Here is a 17076-nt window from a genome sequence, read left to right as displayed (position 1 = left end):
TCATTCGGTGCTGCAGAGTCATCCGCACTCTCCCGCCCGTTTGGGAGCTTTGGTATAATCCCCATGGTCCTTACGGAGTTCCCAGCATCCACTAGGACGTCAGAGAAAATAAGAATTTACTTACCGATAATTCTATTTCTCATAGTCCGTAGTGGATGCTGGGCGCCCATCCCAAGTGCGGATTGTCTGCAATACTTGTATATAGTTATTGTTACAAACAAATCGGGTTGTTTATTGTTGGAAGCCATCTTTTCAGAGGCTCCTACGGTTATCATACTGTTAACTGGGTTCAGATCACGAGTTGTACGGTGTGATTGGTGTGGCTGGTATGAGTCTTACCCGGGATTCAAGATCCTTCCTTATTATGTACGCTCGTCCGGGCACAGTATCTTAACTGAGACTTGGAGGAGGGTCATAGGGGGAGGAGCCAGTGCACACCAGCTAGTCTAAAGCTTTTACTTTTTGTGCCCAGTCTCCTGCGGAGCCGCTATTCCCCATGGTCCTTACGGAGTTCCCAGCATCCACTACGGACTATGAAAAATAGAATTATCGGTAAGTAAATTCTTTTTTTTTTTTTTTAAATGTGTGCCATTTAGTACTAGAAAAACATGCAAACATTTCAATCATAACTTATAATAGCATGTTACACTATACAAGGCGAGTCAAAAGTCGCAGTACACCCTTTTGTTTAAAAAACTGTGCAGGAAATGGGAAAACTGAATATTCCAGTAAGGTATGGGTGAGGTGGGCTATCTTAGGGTATGTACCGAACACGGGCTCCATCTTGAAGTCGGCCATCTTGACTCTGTCATTTATTTTCAAATGGAAGGGGGTCATGTAACATGTCAAACAGCTTCAGAATTTGCTGAAAAGTTTATTCCTGCAAACAGATTTGAAATAGCAGTTATGGTTTAAAAGTTAGAAAAGGGATCTGTATGTAATACCAGTGGGCGGGATCCCGACTGTCAGTATATCGACAGCGGGATCCTGGCCACCATTATGCCGGCAGCAGGGCGAGCGCTAACAAGCCCCTTGCGAGCTCCCTGCGCTCGCCTCAGGATTTATTCTCCCTCTATAGGTGTCGTGGACACCCATAGAGGGAGAAAAGACTGTGGCGCCTGGATTCCGACGTATGTACACTGCTCAAAAAAATAAAGGGAACACTTAAACAACACAATGTAACTCCAAGTCAATCACACTTCTGTGAAATCAAACTGTCCACTTAGGAAGCAACACTGATTGACAATCAATTTCACATGCTGTTGTGCAAATGGAATAGACAACAGGTGGGAATTATAGGCAATCAGCAAGACAACCCCAATAAAGGAGGAGTTCTGCAGGTGGTGACCACAGACCACTTCTCAGCTCCTGTGCTTTCTGGCTGATGTTATGGTCACTTTTGAAAGCTGGCGGTGCTCTCACTCTAGTGGTAGCCTGAGACGGAGTCTACAACCCACACAAGTGGCTCAGGTAGTGCAGCTCATCCAGGATGGCACATCAATGCGAGCTGTGGCAAGAAGGTTTGCAGTGTCTGTCAGCGTAGTGTCCAGAGCATGGAGGCGCTACCAGGAGACAGGCCAGTACATCAGGAGACGTGGAGGAGGCCATAGGAGGACAACAACCCAGCAGCAGGACCGCTACCTCCACCTTTGTGCAAGGAGGAACAGGAGGAGCACTGCCAGAGCCCTGCAAAATGACCTCCAGCAAGCCACAAATGTGCATGTGTTTACTCAAACGATCAGAAACAGACTCCATGAGGGTGGTATGAGGGCCCGACGTCCACAGGTGGGGGTTGTGCTTACAGCCCAACACCATGCAGGACGTTTGGCATTTGCCAGAGAACACCAAGATTGGCAAATTCGCCACTGGCGCCCTGTGCTCTTCACAGATGAAAGCAGGTTCTCACTGAGCACATGTGACAGAGTCTGGAGACGCCAAGGAGAACGTTCTGCTGCCTGCAACATCCTCCAGCATGACCGGTTTGGCAGTGGGTCAGTAATGGTGTGGGGTGGCATTTCCTTGGGGGGCCGCACAGCCCTCCATGTGCTCGCCAGAGGTAGCCGGACTGCCATTAGGTACCGAGATGAGATCCTCAGACCCCTTGTGAGACCATATGCTGGTGCGGTTGGCCCTGGGTTCCTCCTAATGCAAGACCTCATGTGGCTGGAGTGTGTCAGCAGTTCCTGCAAGACGAAGGCATTGATGCTATGGACTGGCCCGCCCGTTCCCCAGACCTGAATCCAATTGAGCACATCTGTGACATCATGTCTCGCTCCATCCACCAACGCCACGTTGCACCACAGACTGCCCAGGAGTTGGCGGATGCTTTAGTCCAGGTCTGGGAGGAGATCCCTCAGGAGACCATCCGCCACATCATCAGGGGCATGCCCAGGCGTTGTAGGGAGGTCATACAGGTACGTGGAGGCCACACACACACTACTGAGCCTCATTTTGACTTGTTTTAAGGACATTGCATCAAAGTTGGATCAGCCTGTAGTGTGTTTTTCCACTTTAATTTTGAGTGTGACTCCAAATCCAGACCTCCATGGGTTAATAAATTTGATTTCCATTGATAATTTTTGTGTGATTTTGTTGTCGGCACATTCAGCTATGTAAAGAACAAAGTATTTAATAAGAATAATTCATTCATTCAGATCTAGGATGTGTTATTTTAGTGTTCCCTTTATTTTTTTGAGCAGTGTATTTTCCCGCTAGTCGGTATTCCAGCGTCAGCATTGCGACGTCCGGGATCCCGACTAGCAGTATGGTAACTGCTTTCCATTTAGAAAATGCACCACATCTTTCTAATATTTGTTTTTATTTTTCCATGTGCAGGTTGCAAAGTTAAATCCATTAGCGTCTAATAACCCAGAGCTGGAGTTGGCGATTGTGATGCTCATTGTACCGTTCTTTGTTAATGTGAGTCACTTCCCTGTTCTATTGTGGTGGTTCTTAACGATGTAAATTTTTATTACATATTTGAGTGCTAGGGAAAGGATGGCCCAATAATGTTTTTTCTATCCTTTCCATAATTATCTTACAAATAATGCAGAACAATGATTAGGTTTACACGTTTAATTGTTTTGATGAAAATATTAAAAAATGCCTCACTTTTGTTTTGGTAGAATTGTACAGGTTTGTATACATATAGGATATTTAAGTTACCATGGAGCTGGTACTCTGGACAAAAATTATTTGTGATATATAGGGGTCTATCTATTAAGCCTTGGATGGAGATGAAGTCGCTGGAGATAAGGTACCAGCCAATCGGCTCCTAACTGTCATTTCTCTTTCATCCACTAGGGGACACTGGAGTCCTATACAGTAGGGGTGTGAAGCATGCAACCGGAGGTGTGGCACAATCTAAAATTAGCATTGTCTGCACAGCCGGCTCCTCCCCCTTCACATCCCTCCTCCCTCAGTTTGAAAAATTGTGCTGGAGGTACAGCATGTGGAGCACTGAGCTCCTGACTAAATTCAGAAAAAAAAGAGTGTGCTGCGTCCACCTAATAAAAGGGAGACAAGGCATACTTATATTGGAGAGACAAAGATCCCTTTTGAAGGGACCTGCATCTCTCCACAGGAGATCCTCTACTCAGTAACTCACAGTGAGTACTGGTCTCTACAATAGGGCCATGCTAGGTTTTTTTATTTTTTTTATTTTTTATTCTTTATCCCCTGTCAGCCAGGAAAGCGGTCACCAGGGTGTACAGCGCGCCGGGGGGGAAAGGGCGCCAGCCAGCCAGCCAGCATACTGCTGTGGTTTCCACACGGCTGAGGAGATCCTTCAGCCGCGTTCGGGGAGACATTCATAGCGCCGCTGCGGGACATAAGGAGACGTAGTCCCGGAGCGCGCGCGCCAGCCAGCCACACTCCTGTTGTTTCTGCGTGGCTGACGGGATCCTTCAGCCGCGTGCGAGTAAGATCAGCGCACTCATGGTGTTTTTGATTCATAGTGAGGGCAGCTTGAATAGCACAAACGCTGGCTGTTATATAGAGGGAGTCTGTACTGGATAAGCGTGGAACACATAGTAAAAATGTGTCCATGTCGGCCATTTTATTAATCCCTAACTGGCGCCATCTAAAGGGAAGGGATAAACCCTCCCCCTTGTATAAAACAGAGAGGGATGTTTAAGGGAAATAGCTCCCTCTGCTGTAGTTAGAAATGTGAGGATCTCCTGAACACAATAATTCTGTCTTATGTTTATATTTTCAAGGGACTTCTATTCTAAAGATCCTACTGAAAATACAAGGAAGCAAGCGGACCCCAACTCTACCATCTTAGCTGAGTCATAGTTGTGGTGTGAGGGTTGCTTGTCGGCTGGTGTTTCTCCTACGTCCTAGAGGATGCTGGGTACTCCGTAAGGACCATGGGGGTATAGACGGGCTCCACAGGAGATAGGGCACCTAAAAGAACTTTGACTGTGGGTGTGCACTGGCTCCTCCCTCTATGCCCCTCCTCCAGACCTCAGTTAGATTCTGTGCTCAGGGGAGAAAGGGTACAAAGCAGTGAGCTCTCAAGAGTTTGCTGTTTTAAAGAATTTTGTTAGGTTTTTTATTTTCAGGGAGTCCTGTTGGCAACAGGCTCCCTGCATCGTGGGACTGAGGAGAGAGAAGCAGAGCTGGCTTGTAAGTTTGGGCACTGCTTCTAGGCTACTGGACACCATTAGCTCCAGAGGGAGTCGGAACACAGGTCTCACCTGGGGTTCGTCCCGGAGCCGCGCCGCCGTCCTCCTCACAGATGCCGAAGATAGAAGCAGGGTGAGTATTGAGGAAAAGACTTCAGGCGGCAGAAGACATCAGATCTTCATGAGGTAAGCCCATTGCTCCCAGTCACACACACACAAGAAGCACTGTAGGGTGCAGGGCGCAGGGGGGGGGCGCCCTGGGCAGCAATAAACCTCAATTTGGGCATAAATATGTTGGATTAGGCTGTGGGACAGTAAATCCACGGACCCCCGCCATTTTCTTACAATATCCTGAGGGGACCGAAGCCCGCCGTCGGGTGGGCAGGGCTTGATCCTCGGCACTAACCAGCGCCATTTTCTCCACAGAGGCTGCATGAGAAAACGCTGGCTCCCTGTTCTCTCCCCTGCTGAGCTTCACAGGCTGGAAAAAAGAGATGGAGGGCACATTGGCGACGCAGTGAGTGGAGATTAACATTATAAATATATAAAAGCGCTATCTGGTCATATATTCGGGTTCACTACGGCTGGCCGGCGGTCGGGCTCCCGGCGACCAGCATCCCGGCGCCGGGAGCCCGACCGCCGGCTTACCGACAGCTTGGCGAGCGCAAATGAGCCCCTTGCGGGCTCGCTGCGCTCGCCACGCTACGGGCACGGTGGCGCGCTACGCGCGCCACACTATTTTATTCTCCCTCTATGGGGGTCGTGGACCCCCACGAGGGAAAATAATTGTCGGTATTCCGGCTGTCGGGCTCCCGGCGCCGGTATACTGAGCGCCGGGAGCCCGACCGCCGGCAAACAGAAGACCACCCATATATTCGAGTGTTTGGGCGCTGTGTGTGTGTTGGCATTCTCTCTCTCTGTCTCCCCTAAGGGCCTGGTTGGGGTTTTGTCCCCTTATAGGTAACTCCCTGTGTGTGTGTGTGGGGTGTCGGTAAGTGTGTGTCGACATGTCTGAAGCGGAAGGCTTCTCCAAGGAGGAGGTGGAGCAAATGAGTGGTGTGTCCCCGTCGCTGGTGCCGACTCAGGATTGGATGAGCATGTGGCATAGGTTAAATGCAAGTGTGACATCTTTACATGAGAGGTTTGATAAGGCTGAATTAAGGGGAACATCAGGGGGTCAATCCTCGGATTGGACCGATTCACAGGGCCCGTCGGGGTCTCAAAAACGTCCCGTAGCACAAGACACTACTACCGACACGGACTCAGATTCCAGTGTCGATTATGACGAAGTAAAATTGCACCCTAGGGTGACTAAAACCATTCAGTGTATGATTGTGGCAATTAGGGATGTCTTGCATATTGTGGATGAACCCTCGGTCCCCGACACAAGGGTACACATGTTTAAGGAAAAGAAACAGATTATAAATTTTCCCACATCTCATGAATTAAATGAATTCTTTATAAAAGCTTGGGAGACTCCGGAGAAGAGGCCGCAGATCCCCAAAAGAATTTATATGGCATACCCCTTCCCTAAACAGGACAGGGAGAGTTGGGAATCGCCTCCCACTGTGGACAAGGCCCTGACGCGCTTGTCCAAGAAGGTGGCGCTACAGTCTCCTGACACAGCTGCCCTTAAGGACCCTGCAGATCGCAGGCAAGAAACTACCTTAAAGGGTATTTATTCTCATACGGGTGCTGTACTACGACCGACGATTGCGTCTGCATGGGTGTGTAGCGCAGTTGCAGCTTGGGCAGATGAGCTGACAGATAATTTTGATAGTATGGATAAGGATACTATATTCTTAACTATAGCCCATATAAAAGACGCAGTCTTATTTATGAGGGATGCTCAAAGAGACATTGGATTGCTGGCTTCTAGGGCCAATGCCATGTCGATCTCAGCGAGACGATCCTTATGGACTCGCCAATGGACGGGTGATGCGGATTCCAAAAAGCATATGGAAGTACTACCCTATAAGGGTGATGTATTGTTTGGGGATGGGCTGACGGACCTTGTTTCCACAGCTACAGCAGGTAAATCAAATTTTTTACCATATATTCCCCAACAGCAAAAGATAATGCCACCCTACCAGATGCAGTCCTTTCGGTCGCACAAGTTCAGAAGAGGTCGGGGATCCTCCTTCCTTGCCAGAGGTAAGGGCAGAGGCAAAAGAGCACTTGCATTTAATTCGGCAGGCGCCCAGGAACAAAAGTCCTCCCCGGCTACTCCAAAACCCACAGCATGACGCCGGGACTCCCCTGATGGAGTCCGCACCGGTGGGCGCACGTCTTCGACTTTTCAGCCAGGTCTGGGTCAGCTCAGACCTGAATCCCTGGGTGTTAGAAATAGTTTCCCAGGGTTACAAACTGGAATTCGAAGAGGTGCCCCCGCGCCGCTTTTTCAAGTCGGCCCTACCAGTTTCCACGTCGGAACGGGATGTAGTGTTAGCTGCAATTCAAACGTGTATACAGCAAGTGATAATCAGGGTTCCCATGAACCAGCAGGGAAGAGGTTATTACTCAACCCTCTTTGTGGTCCCGAAACCGGACGGTTCGGTCAGACCTATCTTGAATCTGAAATCCCTAAACCTGTACATAAAAAGATTCAAATTCAAAATGGAATCGCTCAGGGCGATAATAGCCAATATGGAGGAGGGGGAGTTTATGGTGTCTCTGGACATAAAGGATGCGTACCTTCATGTCCCCATATATCCCCCCCATCAAGAATTCCTGAGATTCGCTGTACAGGATTGCATTACCAATTTCAGACGTTGCCGTTTGGACTTTCCGCGGCCCCGAGGATTTTCACCAAGATAATGGCGGAAATTATGGTGGTCCTGCGCAAGCATGGAGTCACAATTATCCCATACTTGGACGATCTCCTGATAAAAGCGAGATCAAGGGAGAAATTGCTGAGCAGTGTGGCGCTCTCTCTGAGAGTGCTCCAGCAACACGGTTGGATTCTAAATCTACCGAAGTCACAGTTGATTCCGACAACCTCGATTACCGTTCCTAGGTATGATACTGGATACGGAACAAATGAAGGTCTTCCTTCCAATGGAGAAAGCCCAGGACATCCAGAACATGGTCAGACACCTGCTGAAACCGAAAAGGGTGTCTGTTCACCAGTGCACTCGAGTTCTGGGAAAGATGGTGGCGGCCTACGAGGCCATTCCATTCGGAAGGTTCCATGCAAGGACTTTTCAATGGGACCTTCTGGACAAGTGGTCCGGGTCCCATCTACACTTTCATCGAAAAATAACTCTGTCCCCAGGGGCCAGGGTGTCTCTCCTGTGGTGGTTGCAAAGTGCTCACCTACTGGAGGGTCGCAAATTCGGAATTCAGGATTGGATCCTGGTTACCACGGACGCGAGCCTCCGAGGATGGGGAGCAGTCACACAAGGAAGAAATGTTCAGGGACTTTGGTCAGACCAGGAGTCATGTCTACACATCAATGTGTTGGAACTCAGGGCCATATACAACGGCCTTCGACAAGCGGAGAGTCTTCTTTGAAACCTACCGGTTCTGATTCAGTCAGACAATGTCACAGCAGTGGCTCATGTGAACCGCCAAGGCGGAACAAGAAGCAGAGTCGCGATGGCGGAAGCCACCAGGATTCTTCGCTGGGCGGAAAGTCACGTGAGCGCTCTGTCGGCTGTCTTCATTCCGGGAGTGGACAACTGGGAAGCAGACTTCCTCAGCAGACACGATCTCCATCCAGTAGAGTGGGGACTTCATCAAGAAGTCTTTGTAGACATAATACGTCTTTGGGGAACTCCTCAAATAGACATGATGGCGTCACGCCTCAACAAAAAACTTCGGAGGTATTGTGCCAGGTCTCGGGACCCTCAGGCAGTAGCAGTAGACGCTCTGATAACACCGTGGGTGTTCAAGTTGGTCTACGTGTTTCCTCCTCTTCCTCTCATCACAAAAGTGTTGAGGATCATAAGACGAAGAAGAGTACAGACGATACTCGTTGTCCCAGACTGGCCTCGAAGGGCCTGGTACTCAGATCTACAAGAGATGCTCACGGGAGATCCCTGGCCTCTTCCGCTGAGGGAAGACCTGTTGCAACAGGGGCCCTGTGTATTTCAAGACTTACCGCGGTTACGTTTGACGGCATGGCGGTTGAACGCCGAATCCTAGCAAAAAAGGGGGATTCCGGAAGAGGTCATCCCTACTTTAATAAAGGCTAGGAAGGAGGTGACGGTTAAGCATTATCACCGTATCTGGCGAAAGTATGTGTCTTGGTGTGAGACCAAGAATGCACCTACGGAAGATTTTCATCTGGGTCGTTTTCTCCACTTCCTACAGACAGGGGTGGATATGGGCCCGAAATTAGGCTCTGTTAAGGTTCAGATTTCGGCCCTCATAAGACGAAGAGGAGTACAGACGATACTCGTTGTCCCAGACTGGCCTCGAAGGGCCTGGTACTCAGATCTACAAGAGATGCTCACGGGAGATCCCTGGCCTCTTCCGCTGAGGGAAGACCTGTTGCAACAGGGGCCCTGTGTATTTCAAGACTTACCGCGGTTACGTTTGACGGCATGGCGGTTGAACGCCGAATCCTAGCAAAAAAGGGGGATTCCGGAAGAGGTCATCCCTACTTTAATAAAGGCTAGGAAGGAGGTGACGGTTAAGCATTATCACCGTATCTGGCGAAAGTATGTGTCTTGGTGTGAGACCAAGAATGCACATACGGAAGATTTTCATCTGGGTCGTTTTCTCCACTTCCTACAGACAGGGGTGGATATGGGCCTGAAATTAGGCTCTGTTAAGGTTCAGATTTCGGCCCTCTCGATTTTTCTTTCAGAAGGAATTGGCTTCTCTTCCAGAAGTCCAGACGTTTGTAAAGGGAGTGCTTGACGTCCAGCCCCCTTTTGTGCCTCCAGTGGCACCATGGGACCTCAACGTGGTGTTGCAGTTCCTAAAATCACACTGGTTTGAACCGCTTAACAAGGTTGAGTTGAAATTTCTTACTTGGAAGGTGGTCATGTTGTTGGCCTTGGCATCGGCAAGGCGAGTATCAGAATTGGCGGCTTTGTCACACAAAAGCCCCTACTTGATTTTTCATGTGGATCGAGCTGAATTGAGGACACGTCCGCAATTTTTGCCTAAGGTGGTTTCTTCATTCCATGTGAATCAACCTATTGTGGTGCCTGTGGCTACAAGTGACCTGGAGGATTCCAGATCCCTGGTCGTAGTCAGGGCCTTAAAGATTTATGTAGCCAGGACGGCTAGAATTAGGAAAACAGAGGCCCTGTTTGTCCTGTATGCGGCCAATAAGATTGGCGCACCTGCTTCGAAGCAGACTCTTGCTCGCTGGATCTGTAATACGATTCAGCAGGCTCACTCTACGGCTGGATTGCCGGTGCCAAATTCGGTTAAGGCCCATTCCACTAGGAAGGTGGGCTCTTCTTGGGCGGCTGCCCGAGGCGTCTCGGCATTACAACTTTGCCGAGCGGCGACTTGGTCGGGGTCAAACACTTTTGCTAAATTCTACAAGTTTGATACCCTGGCTGATGAGGACCTAGCGTTTGCTCAGTCAGTGCTGCAGAGTCATACGCACTCTCCCGCCCGATTGGATGCTTTAGTATAAACCCCATGGTCCTTACGGAGTCCCCAGCATCCTCTAGGACGTAAGAGAAAATAAGATTTTAAACCTACCGGTAAATCTATTTCTCCTAGTCCGTAGAGGATGCTGGGCGCCCGTCCCAGTGCGGAAACTCTGCAAGACTTGTATATAGTTGTTGATTACATAAGGGTTATGTTACAGTTGGAATCGGTCTTGGACCGTTGCTGTTTTTTGTTCATATGGTTAACTGGTTATGTATGATCCAGGTTACATGGTATGATTGGTGTGGGCTGGTATGAATCTTGCCCTTGGATTTCTAAATCCTGCCTTGTAGTGTCCATCTCCTCAGGGCACATTTCTCTAACTGAGGTCTGGAGGAGGGGCATAGAGGGAGGAGCCTGTGCACACCCATTGTCAAAGTTCTTTTAGGTGCCCTATCTCCTGTGGAGCCCGTCTATACCCCCATGGTCCTTACGGAGTCCCCAGCATCCTCTACGGACTAGGCGAAATAGATTTACCGGTAGGTTAAAATCTTATTTTTATTTTATTAAAATTTTTCTTTAAATTTATTTTATATATTTTTATCCTGTTCCTTTTTCTATATAAGGAGGGGAACAGTAATTCCAGCCGAATCCGATACCTTTGCTTCTGTCATCTCTCACAGCCTTTCTCTTCCTAGTTTAAAGGGTGAAAGCGCCACAAGATACCCTGATAGGGGGTTTATACAGCATGTCTAAAGCAGCCAAGACCTCCAAGACCTGTTATGTTTGTACGAAGTGTAACGAGAAGAGCACGCGGGTCGGCAGCTCCGGGGTGTGCGAATTCTGCTTAGACAAGGACGCTCCACCTGGGAGCAGTGCTCTGGCTAGGTCATGGGAAGACAACCTTGCTAATAGAATCTCCAAGGAGATGGCAGAATCGCGGAAGCAGCAATCGGAATGGGCTGCCGGATTCTCAAAGGCGATGGAGGAATTTCTCATCAAGTTAACGCCGCCCGCACACGCAGAAACGAGTGTGCGCAAGACTGTTAAAAGACCTCTCCCTATTCTACCGGAATCGGAGGAGGAAGAAGGTCGTCTTCTTGATACAGAGGAAGGTGAGTTAATTGAATCTAACCTAGATGCCGATTTTTCCAGAGGAGGACACTGCAATCTCGGGTCTGGATTCTTTTTAATTGACGCGGTAAAGGAGATCCTAAACTTTAAGGTAGAGGAAATTCGGGAGCCGTAAGATTTCGATTTGTTCGAATCCCAAAAGCCGCGTTCAGCAGTGTTTCCCATTCCTAATTCCCTCCAATCTCAGATGGTGGAGGCTTGGAAACAACCTGACAAACGCTTTCAATTTCCGAAAAGGTTTCAGGTAACTTATCCCCTGCCTAAGGGTGTAATGGATAAGTGGGAGACCCCACCGGTAGTGGATGCTTCCCTAGGAAGGTTGTCAAAGAAGACAATCTTACCAATTCCTAACGTAACTACTTTAAAGGATGCGTCAGACCGTAAGGTTGACACAGCGTTAAAGTCGATTTTTGTAGCAGCTGGTGCAGCGCAGAGACCTGCGATCGTATGTGCTTGGGTCAACAAGGCCATGGGAGCATGGTCTGGGCGTATTGTACAAGCTATTGAGGATGAAAATTGCTTAGAAGAGATTACCCAACTGGCGTAACACATTCGAGAATCTGCCTCATACTTGTGTCAAGCCTCTAAGGATATTAGCAGGATAGCATCTCGCATCTCCGCATCGGCCATATCGGCTAGAAGGATTTTATGGCTCAGAGAATGGCAAGGAGAGACTGACACCAAGAAGGCGGTAGAATCCATCCCCTTTGGGAGTGAAATGCTTTTCGGACTTGAGTTAGGCAAGTGGATTTCGCAGGCTACAGCTGGGAAGTCCACTTTTCTGCCTACTCCTTATACTAGAGCCGCTCCACAGGCTAGGAGAGGTTATTCGGGACCAGCATTTACTTTGTTTAGATCACAGTCCTTTCGAGCCCGAGGAAGGGGTTTCGGTACACAAGCACGTGGGGGCAGAGGTAGAGGGCACTCACAGGCAGCAACCAGAAAGCAGGATAAACCTGTTGACAAGACCGTGGCATGACGGCCTCCCAGCTCACCTGGGGTCCCCCTTGGTGGGCGCACGTCTGGAAGGTTTTCAGGACATCTGGGCCAAAACCTCACCAGAACTTTGGGTGAACAACTTAATCTCTCAGGGATACAAACTGGAATTTCAACAGAGGCCTCAGTCAGTTTTTTACAACAGGATTGCCTCAGTGCCCTCAGAAAGCAAGGGCACTACGGGCAGCAATTCAAAAATTGCTACAGTCAGAAGTCATTATTCCAGTTCCCGCCTCAGAGAGGAACGGGGTTCTATTCCAATCTTTTTGTCGTGCCAAAGCCAGACGGGACGGTCAGACCAATACTCAATTTAAAAGTTTTAAACCAGTTTCTAAGGGTCTACAAATTCAAGATGGAATCCATCCAATCGGTCATTGCAGGCTTAGTACAGGGCGAGTTCATGGTATCCATGGACATAAAGGATGCATATCTGCATATTCCAATCTGGAGTCCTCACCAGGCTTACTTAAGGTTCGCACTGGTGGTGGATCACTACCAATTCAGGGCCTTGCCGTTCGGTCTGTCATCAGCCCCAAGAATCTTCACGAAGATCATGGCAATCATGGTTGCAGGACTGAGACTATTGGGGGTCATGATTATACCTTATCTAGACGATTTACTGATCAAGGCACCGTCTCAGAATCAACTGATCAAGAATGTTCAGACATCCCATCACTTTCTTATTCAACATGGGTGGATTGTCAGTTTCCAAAAATCCAACCTCATGCCGACTCAACGGATTCAATTCCTCGGTCTCATCTTGGACACGGTACTATTACGTGTGTTCCTACCAGAGAACAAGGTCCAGGACCTACAGAGATTAGTGGCTCAGGTACTGAGGACACAAACTGTTTCTCTGCACCTCTGTGTGCAACTCCTCGGGAAGATGGTGGCGTCGTTCGAAGCTCTCCAATACGGCAGACTTCACTCCCGACCATTCCAGATTAACCTCATTGCTCAGGGAGCAGGTTCGCACTGGCTTCTACATCGAAGAATCCGACTTCCACCGTGCGTACAAACCTCCTTAATTTGGTGGTCATTGCACAGGAATCTTGTAGCAGGAAAAAGATTCGGCATTTGGGATTGGAGGATCCTGACAACGGACGCCAGTCTCAGAGGTTGGGGTGCCGTCTTAGAGGGACATCAGTTTCAGGGCAGATGGACGTTATTGGAGAGCAGACTACCCATAAATATCCTCGAACGAATAGCAGTTTACAATGCGCTCCTCTTAGCAGAAGACCTAGTCATGGATCAACACGTAAGGATACAGTCGGACAATGTCATGACGACGGCTTACATAAACCGTCAAGGAGGAACAAAGAGCAGGATGGCGTTAAAGGAAGCCACAAAGATCTTGTTGTGGGCAGAAAGGCGAAACATCATCCTCTCGGCAGTATTCATTCCAGGTGTGGAGAACTGGGAAGCAGATTATCTCAGTCGCCAGGACATGCATCCGGGAGAGTGGTGCCTACATCCACGGATTTTCGACATGGTGGTGAGGAGATGGGTTCTGCCTCAGATGGACCTAATGGCGTCTCGACAAAACCATCAGCTGCCCAAATATGTGTCCAGGACACGAGATCCAGCAGCAGAAGGAGTGGACGCATTAACACTTCCTTGGTGTTACAGGAGGGTTTACATTTTTCCACCATTCCCACTCATACCCAGAGTTCTGAAAAGGGTGAAACAAGAACGAGTGTGGACTATTCTAATTGCACCGGATTGGCCCCACAGGAGTTGGTACTCAGACCTGCGGGGGTTACTAGCGGAAGATCCTTGGCGGTTACCTCAAAGAGAGGACCTGCTGTCTCAGGGACCGTTCCTACACCCAGACCTGAACAGGCTACGTTTGACGGCGTGGCTGTTGAAACCCGGATCTTAAGGAATCGAGGGATACCAAGAACGGCCATTCCTACGATGATTGCCGCGAGAAAGCCGGTCACAGCCAGGCACTACTACAGGATTTGTCGGAGGTACATGAACTGGTGTCAAGAACGGGGGTGGAATTCGACAAACTTCCACTTATCCAGACTTTTGCTCTTCCTTCAGACCGGGCTAGATGTAGGTCTGCGGCTGGGCTCTCTGAAGGTTCAGATTTCGGCTCTCTCCATCCTATTTCAACGGCGGATGGCATCCTTGCCAGAGGTTCAAACCTTTTTACAGGGAGTTCTACGGATTCAACCCCCTTTCCGTCCTCCCACTGCACCATGGGACTTAAATTTGGTGTTAGAATATTTGAAACCACCAACTTTTGAACCGTTAGCAAGAACAGACCTGAAATATCTATCTTGGAACGTCACGTTATTACTTGCCTTGGCTTCGGCTAGGCGGATTTCTGAGTTGGGAGCCTTATCCTGTAAGAGTCCCTTCTTGGTTTTTCATGAGGATAGGGCGGAACGCCGTACAAGAGCAGACTTCCTTCCGAAGGTGGTTTCGGGGTTTCACGTAAACCAGCCAATAGTGGTCCCATCTTTCCAGGGTCTCGCAGATGAGGACGTGTCATTGGATGTTGTCCGAGCTTTACGGGTATACGTACAGGTTACGTCGCCCTTCAGAAAGTCGGACCATTTGTTTGTCCTTTATGATGGGCCAAAGAAGGGATGGCCAGCATCTAAACAATCTTTGTCTAGATGGATTAGACTTGCCATTCGGCAAGCTTATATTTCCTGTGGCAAACAGGTTCCGGTTCAGACGGGTGCTCATACTACCCGATCAGTGGGTGCCTCGTGGGCGGCTTCCACTACTCAACTTTGCAGAGCGGCGACGTGGTCTTCAGCCCACACGTTCAAAATTTTACAAGTTTGATATTTTTGCGTCCGGAGACTCTTTGCAGGCCACCGACAGCACTCCCTCCCTTGGGGATAACTTTGGGACGTCCCCTACTGTATAGGACTCCAGTGTCCCCTAGTGGATGAAAGAGAAAAGAGGATTTTGGTACTTACCGATAAATCCATTTCTCTGAATCCTCTAGGGGACACTGGACGCCCGCCTCGGTGCTGTCGACCTGCTGTGTTCAAAGTTCTTGTTAAAACAGTTCGTGCAAACAGCGTTAGTTATTCGTTTAAGAGTTCTTGGATGCTGTTTGATATGTTGTACGGTTCGGTTCCTCGCCATGTGCTATAGTATCATGTCCTATTCTCTCAGTCAAATTTTTCAAACTGAGGGAGGAGGGATGTGAAGGGGGAGGAGCCGGCTGTGCAGACAATGCTAATTTTAGTTTGTTCCAGACTTCCGGTTGCAAGCTTCACACCCCTACTATATAGGACTCCAGTGTCCCCTAGAGCATTCAGAGAAATGGATTTATCGGTAAGTACCAAAATCCTCTCTTTTCATACCCAGCCTGTGGCATGGCAGATAGGAGCCGATTGGCTGGTACCTTATCTCCAGCAACTTTATCTCCATCCAAGGCTTAGTAAATAGACCCCATAGTGAGAACCCCAATGTATATCCCCTATTGCCCTTGTGAAAGCCATAACTACATCAGTCAGAGCTTATTTCTGCTTCTGCCAACAGGCATTAATGTTCTGGGTGGTGGACAACTTTCTAATGAAGAAGGCCAAAACAAAGGCCAAGATGGAAGAGAAAGAGGGCAATCCAGAATCCCGAAACGGGAACAAAGTGCGGTATCGACGGGCGGCCTCATACGATGACTCGGAGTCTGAAGTGAGTTGAGAGATGTTTTATATTTTAAGCAATAATACTGTACATGAAAAATTCAGTTGGTCAGTTTATATGGAATGTGGCACCCCTGAAGTACTGCTGATCCAAAAGTACATTCAAAGAGGTTGATGATGATCTAAGCCATATATGAAAATATGTATTCCAAGGCAATATTTGTTTTTTAATCCATTAAAATTGCCGCACAGTTGTTGAAAGGTAGACCCGGGCAATGCCTAAAAGTAGCTGATTGGCAGGCTCATGAGTGCTTGGAAATGATGTCCTCTCCAAGAATCCAGTGTAAACTGCGGCTACACAGGACCATCCAGCAGTGTGAAAGAGGGTAAGTACATCTAAAACCCGACTTCGGCTCGTGTTCAGTATACCGGCTCATACATGGGGTTTGAAGAAGAGTTTCAGTGTGAAAGTGATAGAAGTCTGCACACAGAACAGTATACTTTCTCTTACATCCATAGGGGATACTGGAGTGCAGTGTACTGTGGGGTATAGATCGGTCCGCGAGCCGATTCACAATAAATTCTTTAGTCTGTGTGTGTGTGTGCTGCCCCCCCACCCCATCAGTCCAGTTTAGAAATTGCAGGCATTGTGCTGTATCCTATTAGCTGCTTTAAAACATTGGGCGCAAAAAAACTGACATTTTAAGATAGTGATGCAGGTATTGGTGTTGCTTTCCCTGCCTATATATCATGCAAGTCCTTTTTTATGCAACCTGAAGTGGTTGGTTTTGTCCGGCACTTGCGATGGAGCCGCTTAGGGAACTTTAAACATCAATTAGTAGCCAGAATTTTCAAAACCTGACATAATTTGGGTTCTAATTCCAACACTACGGGCTGGATGTAATAGCTCCCGAGTTTGGCGGTTGTGCGGACGCTATTACATCCGGCCCCCTATGTGAATTTTTCTTATTGGTTTCCTTGCAAAGATGACTATAGTGGAAGGGGAACTTTATAATTCACTCAGCTGTATACATTTTTCAACCAAATATTTCTTTATTCAAATAATTTCATAGTATTGAACCTGCAGTTATAAAACGTTTTCATGTTCACAGGATGAGTACTGTGAACTTGTCAATAACTATTTGCTG

At 48.4% G+C, this 17076-nt stretch overlaps 1 protein-coding gene across 2 annotated transcripts in view; it reads left to right on the top strand.

Annotated features, from left to right (window-relative positions):
• STIMATE (STIM activating enhancer) overlaps positions 1–17076 on the top strand; it is a 115313-nt gene that overhangs the window by 76334 nt on the left and 21903 nt on the right. For both annotated transcript variants that reach the window (XR_010186916.1, XM_063940677.1), the window contains exons 6-7: positions 2836–2919; positions 15828–15977. Coding sequence is in view for 1 of the 2 variants with exons in the window: in XM_063940677.1 (XP_063796747.1) it covers positions 2836–2919; positions 15828–15977 (234 nt within the window). In the remaining variant the exon portion in view is untranslated. The remainder of the gene's footprint in view (positions 1–2835; positions 2920–15827; positions 15978–17076) is intronic.

Source organism: Pseudophryne corroboree, chromosome 9 (genome assembly GCF_028390025.1).
Source record: "Pseudophryne corroboree isolate aPseCor3 chromosome 9, aPseCor3.hap2, whole genome shotgun sequence".
NCBI lineage: Eukaryota > Metazoa > Chordata > Amphibia > Anura > Myobatrachidae > Pseudophryne > Pseudophryne corroboree.
Note: the sequence above shows the minus strand (reverse complement) of the source record. Positions and strands in the feature narration are given on the sequence as shown.